The 11,207-nt window shown below is 29.2% G+C and overlaps 1 protein-coding gene and 1 pseudogene across 1 annotated transcript in view; both read left to right on the top strand.

Annotated features, from left to right (window-relative positions):
* The first annotated feature begins 7,435 nt into the window (after positions 1-7,435).
* On the top strand, positions 7,436-10,408 carry LOC117182878 (annotated as a pseudogene).
* Positions 10,409-10,889: 481 nt separating this feature from the next.
* Positions 10,890-11,207, top strand: part of LOC117182877 (gastrula zinc finger protein XlCGF8.2DB-like) — a 5,072-nt gene continuing 4,754 nt past the window's right edge. Inside the window, exon 1 of the mRNA XM_033375990.1 lies at positions 10,890-11,019. Within this exon, the coding sequence (XP_033231881.1) occupies positions 10,890-11,019 (130 nt within the window). The remainder of the gene's footprint in view (positions 11,020-11,207) is intronic.

Below are 11,207 nucleotides of genomic sequence, written 5' to 3'. Positions count from 1 at the left end.
AAATAAAAAAGGCAATTTTATTTTTATTATCTATGTGAAATGTAATAGTAAACGCAAGAAAATATTATTATCCTATAAAAATGGTGGAATAGTTCTTGGTTGCTATTTTCTATGACTGGGACCGTTTCTTAACTTTTTATAAAAAAATAACATATGATAATTAATAAATTAGGGTGACTTCTTTCAAAGATTTTCTGCCTTTTCATGATTCTAGGAAAAATTATTGTTTTTGGGCCTGAAGAATATAAATAATTATTTGTAGAAAAATACTACTTTGGGAAAAATATTGTTAAAGTACAAAGGGAATTCTGCCAATACAAAATGGAGTATGGAAAGAGGCGATTGGAAAGGGCCAAATTTGAATAAAAATTATAAACATATTCTTTAAATATCTTTTCTGATAATGTTGATGTTCTCTTGTAGGCTTTAATTCAAGGGAAATTAAAAAAAAATTCAGGCAATGAGCTTATTATACTACATCAAAAAAAATTGGTAAAATAATTTGTAAACATACATATAATTTCTATACAAATGTTTAAAACAATTATTTAAAGTTAAATTTTGCATACAAAAAATTAAAGAAAAATGTACGTCGCTGAAAAATAAAAAAATAAGTTTGTTAAAAGAAATCTTGAACTACGATGTTTATGGATAATTTTGTATGATTACTATACAGTATGATTTTTTTTTAAATACATAAAATTTCTTTTATCTATTTTTTAAAATTTCGACAATAACCAAAGAATACTGCTTTCACTTGTTAATTGTGCCCCTGCAAGAAATTATGTAATTTTTGTGCCAAAACGTTTGAAACAATTTAATTGTTCTCAATTTCCCTGATCCTCAAGCCAACAACGAAAATCAGTGTTCTGAAAAAATTTCATATTGGGGGTATATGCAATCCCCCAGCGATTCTTTCCTAAACAATTTCAAAAACAAAAAGTTATTACTGGAAAAAACCTATAAATCTAGGGAATGCTCTGCTCAATGTAAATGGTTTAAAAAAATTGGAACAAGTGCGAGTATACATAAAAAATAAATTAATCCCTATTTGCCATTGATTATTTTCCTTATAAAAACAATTTATATATATGAACAAATTATATTAGCAAAACGCATTTTTCGGAACGAGATACTTCGTAAGTTAAAATAATTTGGCCGGAAGAATTCAGCAAATAATTAACTGAGGAAGCCGCATTTTTTCAATTTCTAATTCTCAATTTTTAGGTGGGTACTCCATTGGAGAATATATTTGTTCCCAATGACCACAGACCTTATCTTGTGGCAATTGGCGAGGACAAAAGCGTCATAAGTTCCTACTTGATAGCGGCCAAAGGAGAATTTTTGTCAACAAATACCATCAATTTCGAGAGAGCCTTCGACCTGTTATTTAAGTCTCACTTCGTACTTCGAATTGAATTCGACAATAATATTTCATCGTTCTACGAGTTTGTACAGTCGTTTTACTATGGTATGGAAATTAAGAGTCAATATACTCCGCGTATGAAAGAATTAGAAAAGTGGTTATCCGGCTCCTAAAAGCACATCTGGATAAGAAAATGTTCTCAGATCGGCAGGTTTGATAGTATTATATGTATAACGATAGCTTTTTTCATTCCGTAAGCTATGGAGAGCTTTTGTATTGTTTAACTAACATTAATTATATTCGATTTATATTTTTATAACTTGTATTGAATTTATGGAAGTTAGAAACCTCAGGAATCAAGTTCGGGTAAGTCCGTATGAAGAATTACGTTACGGTTACTCCGTATGAAGAATCAGGTTTGAGTTGTTGCGTTTATGGAATCAAGTCCTTTTTGGCCATCTTTTCAAGAGAGTCAGTTTTTTCGTGTAATCTGATTAGTATTAAGTATAATATTAATTAGTTATAATGAAGTAGGTTAATTATGTATTTATTAATTACTAAAATAACTAAAATTACCGGAGAGTCGATCTCAAAAAGGCCCTCAAAAACTCAGAAAGTTTCGAAAATGAAGAGATGTTGCAGTATAACACGGAAATCTAAGAAAGTGAATAATGTTATTTTCCCTTATCTCTTCTCAATCATTGTATAAAATTCATAATATTTTGCTCAATCTTTCAGATAGGTCTGGTTATTTATTTTATTTAAAAAAGTCAAAATCGATAAAAAATGGACTTTATTCCATATCTGAACTTGATTCCAAATTTCATGGAGAATTCGAGCTTGGATTCTGTCTTATTGTACAATGTGGTCTGTCTTCTTTTTACTTTTTTCACTACACGTAAATAGTTTAACGATTACAAGTCTTTGAAATAATAACGATATCTTAATATACGAATTCGTTGATTATTGTATTCATTTATAAAACGAATAAAAAGAATATATTGTTCATCTTTAAAACACTTCTTTATTTTCAGATAATATGTATTTGTTTTTTAAGTCATAGAATTTAAGTAATTGAAAATATTTAAAAAATATATTTATGTATACTCCCATGGTTATTATTGCCTGCATGTTATGCTCATTTGTATAATTAACTAATAACAAATAAAACCTTCTATCCAATAGGTGATGTACATAAACTTTTGATACTTTCTTGTATTTATTACGTTAATGTCAAATTATAAATTATTAATCTAATAAATATTAAATGTTGATAGATGCTCTCTGGTACGATGAATGGAACGAGATGAAATACATGATTCCAAGTCAGGAAGACGTGATTGAATCAGAATCCGACTTGGATGAAAAGTCTCTACTTGTCCAAAGGCGTAAAATATGGGTAAACAGTTCAGGAAATGAAATTAAAAAAACGAAGAAAAATCGTTTACAGTGCGAAATCTGTTCCAAAATTTTTTCATGGGCACATACTTTAAAGAGACATCAACTTCATTGCGGGAAAAAAGATGACGAGGGACCACTCAAGTGTGAACTTTGCGAGAGAGGCTTTTTCAGAACTGACAAACTTAAGGATCATGTTATTAAGGCTCATAGAGGAAAATCGATCAAGAAGGAGATTCCACCTACGCAAACCCGTTCTACCAGACATCCACGCCAATGCAAGAAAAAAAGGAGGTTTAAAAGAAGAACAGCCTGATTTTCGAAAAGAACTTCTCTTACATTGAAGATTTTTCTTTATTTTGGTGCTATTGTAAAATATATTCATTGGGTTCTTTACGCTCTACATTTTATAATTCAATAATGGGTTTTATTTACTATAAAATAGAATAATCTATAATAATCTAGAAATCTGGAATAATCTAGAAATTTTGATAGTAATAGTCGATAGCCAATGGTAGTCGATAGCCTTTAATTTGAAAGGTGATAGCGCCGTTCAGAGTATATAGATTAAAATAGTTTTTAAAAAGCCTTGTGGGTATTGAATCATCATTTAAGAAAGACAACAATACATTATTATTTCATACGCCCGTGAAGATGTTTCAATATTTAATGGCTCAAATGAAAGGTAAAATCCTAAAGATCACTTTCGTGAAATACAAAATTAATAACTTCGTATTTTGGATGACGCCTTTCAAATTAAAGGCTAATTTTTAATCTGTCACCGGGATATTATAAAATACGTATTTGATTAATATACATAAACGTCTTAATACAAAAACTGGATGCTATTATTTGAGTGGTTTTGGTAATCATATTAAAGTTATATCTTGTAATATAAATAAGCTTGTAACCTTAATCAATTCCAATAAACATATTGAATATGAGTTTGTCAACCTCATTCATTTTCATTTCTTTGCTTAAGTTTCTTCGAGTGAATGCAATTCTTGAGGTTTTTAGTGAAAAATCAAACCAGGAATAACTTCAATTCTTTTAATTGCAGATCGTCTTTCTGGAATTGAATTTACTGGAGTTGAATGGTCTCCACAGGATATTGGAATTGTACCATTGCGAAGTCGCGGTCAAGCGACACCACAAGACCAACAAAATTACATGTGCGGAGAATGTGGAAAGGGATACAAATGGATGGATAATTTAAGAAGACACCAAAGACTAGAATGTAACAAAAAACCAAAATATTCATGTGTAATATGTGACAAAACATTTTATAGACGTTATGAATTAAAAAATCACGTAAATACTAAACATGCTAGATCTTGATTAAGAGATAGCCTGTGACAAAGATAATAGACTTTACATGTGCAAATAATAATATAAAACATATAATATATACTTGTATTGAATAATCCTCCTAAATAAAAAGCTTATCTAAAATACTTCACTGATCTATTTTACTTCAGAGTTTTATTTTCAGCATTCCTCTCAAAATTCTTCATCATTTCATCTCTTCCGGCGGTTCGTTTTGCGATTCAGTTATTCGCGGCTAATTTAATTTTTTTTCGTTTATTCTATTTACTTGATGCTTTTTACTGATTGTATCATCCTAACATTCTATGTTATTGATTTAGTTTTCAGATTTATCACAACACAGAATGAAGGACTGCAATCGTCTTATGAGTTTGCTCCTATACATCTTACCCCGCCAGTTAAACCAGTTAAGCCAGTTAAAAATACTCCAGCCTGGAAGATTCTGCCAAAACCTTCCAATTCAATGGGACTAGCAACTGTCCTTGTGCCATCACCAACTGGAGGAATGCCACAAGTAGCATTAGTGCATATGCCAGAAAATATTTACGAACAAATGAATTTTGTTCGTTCAGGATCACTTGTGAAAGTCAATATATGCGAAAAGTGCAAAAAAGTTTTTCCAGATCAGGATGTATTCGTAGAGCATGTTGCCAAATGTTTTCTTGAGTTGTGTTAGAGTTTAGTAAAACTTTAGTTTTGGATGAAGTGTTTTTAAACATAGTATAATTTAGTTGCAATGTGAAAATAAATTTTTCAAAATTAAAAAAAAAATGGGTAATTTTTACTTTGATGACTTTTCCGAATTTTTAAGTGAATGTTTTGAAACCTTTTGAATAACCTTCTTTCCAGTCCAAACTTACCATATCAGTCCGAGGGCACCAAAATACAGTTGTATTTTAGTCAAAAATACAAAAATAATCAAAAAATCTTTACTAGCAGTTTTTTCTTAACGTTTCGGGTTTTCTATGGAACCATAATCACTTTAAAAAATCAGTGAAGCTAAATATTAATTTTAAATTTATTATTATATAATATGTTATAATATAAATAATATAGTATAATTGATATATTACTTTTTAATCAAACTATTAAATGTCAATAGATTGGAATTATTTTGATGAATTTCAATAATTATTGTTTAATTTTAATATTTAACAGGTGATCAATTCAGTTTCAAATCAGGCTTACAATCCAGTATTTTGAGTTTCTAAAAAAGTTAAAAATTTTTATTGTAATAACCATTCTGTCATATGTACTACATATCTCGTGAGTTTTTTTATTTATAAACCACAGATTCGCACTGAAGAAAATTATTTTAAAAAATCGAATTTTTAAATTTTTTTACGAAGTAACGAAAGGAACCAAGAAATGTTTAAATAAAAGTTTAAACAACCAGAAAAGTTCTACAAAAAAATTTCTTACTCTTTCGTGATATTTTGAATCTTTTACAAATAAAAAAATTATATTTTAAGACATTTTTTTTCCTGGACTCAATAATGGTTAAGCCCCTATAAAACTGATGGGATGCTTATCTATGTAAGCATAAACTGTAAGCAAAATATAAGGCAAAAATTAAAATTTGGAGCGTTCCAGAAAATCTTCATTTTTCCATTGAATTTTGAAAACATATAACGAAGATTTTCATGAAACTCTCACCTTCAAAAAAATTTTTTTTTGAATATTTCGCAATAGTTTCTCGTAATATGATTATGAATTTTTGTAGAACTTTTCTATTTATGTAAGCTTTTATGTGCACTGTTTTTGTACCTTTCATTGTCATTTTTCAAATAAGACATGTTTTTGGGAATAGTTGAAGGATCAAGAATTTCCACGTCTAATAAACAAAGACTTTCCTGGAAAATTTTCCGGATTTGAAATGGAATTGGTCAACTTTGATTAATTTTAAATACTAGAATATTAAAAATGGAAAATTGCTATAATTAATATTAAAATTATAATATTCTAAATAAATAATGTTTTTATAATTAAATGTTCATAAAATATTTATTTATGTAAAATGGTGATAGTTAGGACTGGAAAAAGGAAGGGGGAAGTTCTGTCACACCCTAATCCTTTTTGAGCTCATAAAATTACCAATAATTGCTGTTTTGAAAATTTTATAACTATTTTTTCGAACCGACCTTGACTACATAATATCCGATTTTAAGAGAACGAGAATGTTAGATTTCTAATTTTCAGATTTTCTGATCGTCAAAGAAAACAATTACCAATAACGAATTCAAATTGTCTTGAATAACTCTATCGATTTTTTAAAAATTAATAATAAGTTTTAATTTGGATATTATAACATTTTATTTTAAATAAAATATATAATTTATTTGTAATATTTGTCTAATTTGATTACAATTCCTGAATTATTTTCCTTTAATGCGTGGGACTTTTGGTTACAAAATTAGTGACAAGTAAATGCTTTATTATTTCTAATTTCTAACTTTTTTTTCGTAGAATCGCGTCTAACTAGCCTCTGGAACATGGAAACTGAAGAAGACTACACAAATTTCTATGGCATGGAATTGAGGGATGAACGAGGTCTAGCCACGATGAATTTAAATCCTGTGTTTGAAAATATGGATTTGGAAAGAACAAAAGAAGTGAAGCTTCGAAAATCTACAACGAGTGTGGAAATCCCGAAATGGGCCTTAACTCCAATTACCTGCAAGAAGTGTAAAAACAGCTTTTCAAGAATGGATAGTTTACGAAGACACGAAAAAAGTTATTGCAAAGTTAAAAAAGAAAATGAGACAGCTTATACGTGTGCATATTGTAAACAAAAAATACCAACTGAACGGTTATACGCTAATCATTTACTTGTTGTGCATAACGTCCGAGATTACGAGGTTCAAAATTAATGTCCATTCAATATTATTTTATATAATTTTTAATCATTGTAGTGTGAGCAGTTGCAAAAAATAAAAATTTATCCAAATGTAAGGCTTGTAATGTTCACTGCAATTAATGGTCTCTTATGTTTACAGGATTGTATATTATCATGGGATCTTTATAGAATTGTGTTTTTAGCTAAACCACCAGTGAAGATTCTAACCAAACATCGTTTATTTTGTTCGTAGGTTCTGATGACACTGATGAATACAACGCTTTGTGGATGCTAGAAAAAAATACTCAAGACCTGGAGATGAGGACCCCACATTCTGGATCAAATCTCCGTAAATCTTACAGGTGGAAATTATCTAGTCTTGGATCAAGAGCGACGGTTCAACCAGATAGTGGAGAATTTGTTCGAGTGCAATTACCAGAATATGTCTGCTCAAATTGTGATAAAAAATATAAGTGGTTAGACAGTTTAAAAAGGCATCAAAGAGTCGAATGTGGAAACAAAGCAAAAAAATTTCACTGTCACATGTGTGACAGGCAATTCAAATATCGATACGAGATGCGCAATCATATATCGTTGCAGCATGGCATTTTATCATAGGACTAAAATATTTATAAATGAGAAGTAGAGTGGTTCAAATCACTTCTACTTTTAGAAAATTTCACTGGACCTTGATATTTTTGTCCAAATCCTGAAATCCAGATAAGTTATAAAAAAGATTGTTGTAATTTTTTGTTTAAATTATTTCTATTATTTTTAGAGATATTGTTTACCATTTTTTTTTATTTTATGTTTTTTTAACGTTGTATAGTAAAAAGGTACATAAAAATTGGAGAAGGTATTATCGCAAGACAAAATTGTTGCATATTTTATATTTTTTTAGTTGTATCATATTTTTAAAATACTTTACGATTTTAAATTATTTGTTAAGGCTATATATGTATATTCTTCGGCATTCGTTATGTACTTTAAGTTTAATACTATGTTCGGGATTGAATATACCAATGAATAATTGGTATATTTTTCAAATATTTTCAAAATTTTTTCTAGAATTTTATGAAAGAATCAGATAACTGAGGATTTACACTTTGCAGCACTTTAATATAATAAGCAAATTATTATGTTACACTCTATAAAGTACAATAAAAATATAATCCATTGTCATATGGAACATAAATATTCCTAATCCGTTTACTTAGTTTAAATGTGTCGAAATTGTTCGTGCTAAGTAGATCACATTGATCAAGCTTTAAAAATCTGAAAATACGACTGCTGTAAAAACGCAAACTTCTAATAAAATTATTAGTCTCTGAATAAAAGATTACTTATTTGCTTTTCGTATTGTTTTTAAAAGTTAATAATTATTTAATTTAAATCTCGTCCCCATAAAAAGTTTCTTCTAACATGCCTTTTCTCCTTTTGTTATTTCAGATTTCGGTTTTGAATATGCAGCTGAGAAAACGGGTTTTTTACAAAATTATACATTTTCCACTACACAATCAAGTCAAGTGAACGTCTGTGGTAGCTGTGGAAAACGGTACAAATGGCGAACTAGCATGTTGCGTCATCAGAGGGTGGAATGTGGCAACAAAGAAAAAAAAATTTCTTGTCGTTATTGTGCTATGAAATTTCATCACAGTTTCACGCTCAGTACCCATATTAAATTACGTCATAAATTTTCGGATAATTGATGTATTTATTTTTGATAACAGTTTATTAATTTTAAGAAAACTATCCTTGTTGAAAAAATATAGAATATATCAAGATGATGCCTACATTGTAAATAATGTCTCACAATTATTTCTCATTTCTTCTAATTCCTTGTGATATTCTTAGTAATCCTATAATGCATATATCCGCGATACGACAAGGAAACTGCAAACAAATATCGAAATTTTTCTTTCTCGAGAAATCGAAGAAAAGTTTCATTTTGAAAACGAAAATTATCCTGGTAATTGTTGGTGACTGGTATTCCTCTTAAAACCCGTGTTGTGTTCGTCCAAAGTTTCGTAATTTACCTATTCATGTTCCTGGGTTGTTTCCAAGAAAATTCCATGATGTAATGATGCACAAATGAAGGAAAAGTATATAAATTCACAATTTTGAATTTATTCCATCGTTAATAATTGACGATTATTAACAAATAAAATGTGTTTTTTTTTTTCTCCTAGGTCAAAATTCTTCTCCAGGTGGGATGGTTGATCAGTACTATCATTACCAGTCTATCTACCTTCGCCTGATAGCCAAAAACCAGTTGAATGAAGCACTAAATTATGGAGTGACCAAAAATCAAATTACGACTGGCATTCAAGACATGTGTAAAAAAAAGAAGAAAAATGTTATTTTTGAGCCTCAACATGGGATAGATTCCGCACATCAAAGTTGTGAAATTTCAAATATCGAGGATACTTTGTTGCAAGAAAAGGAAGAACAAAACAATGAAAAAAATTTGGAATGTACAAATTATGGAATTTTGAACTTAAAGGATAGTTTTGGTTATTCCTGTCGGCGTTGTGGAAATACTTACACGAGAACACATTCTTTAAATAGACACATTCGTTTTGAATGTGGAATAGAACCAAAATTCATTTGTCCCATTTGTCATAAAAAATCAAAGCACAAACATAATCTTTTGATTCACATGCGAACACATCATAAACATTGAGTATTACACCATTTTTTTCAGGTTCAAACGAAGGATAAAGTTTGATTTTTTTCATTACAATTTTTTAATTTATAATAGAGCAATCTATGATCAAAACACATGACTTCATGTTTTGGTTAGATTTTGAAAATTTTCAAAGTATTATATTTGGTAGTAGAGAACTACCAAAGAGATGAAATATTTATAATGTTTATTTGCCAAATAGGTGACTTATATAATTTATTGTTTAAAGACTTCCTCACATCGTCATATAAGTTAAGGTCGTGTTTAATGATTCACCGAAATTTGGTGAGCCTAAAAACTTCGAAAAGTTAAAAATTTAGAAAGTTTAATAATTGTTGCCATATTACAAGTATATTTTAGGTTTATAAGGTCCCAAGTTCATTATTAGAATTAGTTAAAAATCAGATTTTTTGGACTTGACTGGATCCTCGATCTCCTATGTTAATCTGATTATTCCAGAATTTCTAATCTGACGGAGAAGTTCATTTATAGACTGATTCATTGCCATCGTAATTATTTTTCTGCAGTTATAAACTGGCAAAAACGTAATGCAAAAAAGTGGTCTCTAAAGACAAGAAATTAAAAGTATTATTCTAGTTATATAATTTATTTTCGAAGAGTTGTGAACGAAAAGTTTCAATTAGTATAGTTATTATATAAGAATTATATTTCTCACTTATGCAGAAACTTAGAACGATTATTTAAATGTATAGTTGACACCAATTTTTTTCATTCAGGAATTTTTGTTTCGAAATTTTATAAAACTTGATTTGTCATACTATTCGGAATTTTCTGCTAAGATAGAAAATAAGACATGCATTTTTGTGAGCATTATGTACGCTGATATTAAATAAACATGTTTTTCCTTCATGACTGGAAACGGTGATATTAATATTTAATAGATATTACTTGATATCCTCCGGATTTAATATAAATTTTAGCCTATATTAATTTGTATTTTATAATTGAAATTGTTTAGTGTAATTGATTGTTTTAGCTTTATTTGGAAAATAATTTTTTGTTCCAAGAATCCTCAGCAGCATGAGTTGTTTCGATTCGTTTCATTTTTGTCATTATGTACGTATTTTACTTAACATTACTGCTTTGGGTCCTTCTTTTTACAATTTTTGATAAAATCTAACAACAACAAAATTTCAATGTTTCAGCTTGGACTAAGCCTAAAAGTACAGAAGATGGTCCACCATTTTTCTGCCCAAGATGTGGCAGGTCTTACACACACAAATGTAATTTAAAACGCCATTTACGACTCGAATGTAATGTGGCGCCAAGGTTTCAATGTGACAACTGCAAAAAACGATTTAAGCATCGACATCACTTGCGAGATCATCAAAGGACTCATTTATATTCCGATTGTGCTTTTGAGAGTTTTGAGCCCCAACATTGAATGTTTGAATTAATTAATTAATTTTGTCCTTTGCTGTGTTTTACGTACCTGATGGTTGAAATTTAAACCTCAAGTGTTATATAATGGCTGAAAAACTTTGCCGTTACTTACCCTACTGAGATTGCTAATGGCGTGAACTACGTAGGACTACGAAGTTTAGGGCGTAGTTTACGACGTTGGAATTTTCAAT

Source organism: Belonocnema kinseyi, chromosome 2 (assembly GCF_010883055.1).
Source record: "Belonocnema kinseyi isolate 2016_QV_RU_SX_M_011 chromosome 2, B_treatae_v1, whole genome shotgun sequence".
Taxonomy (NCBI): domain Eukaryota; kingdom Metazoa; phylum Arthropoda; class Insecta; order Hymenoptera; family Cynipidae; genus Belonocnema; species Belonocnema kinseyi.
The sequence above is the reverse complement of the archived record's forward strand: the minus strand, read 5'-3'. Positions and strand labels throughout refer to the sequence as shown.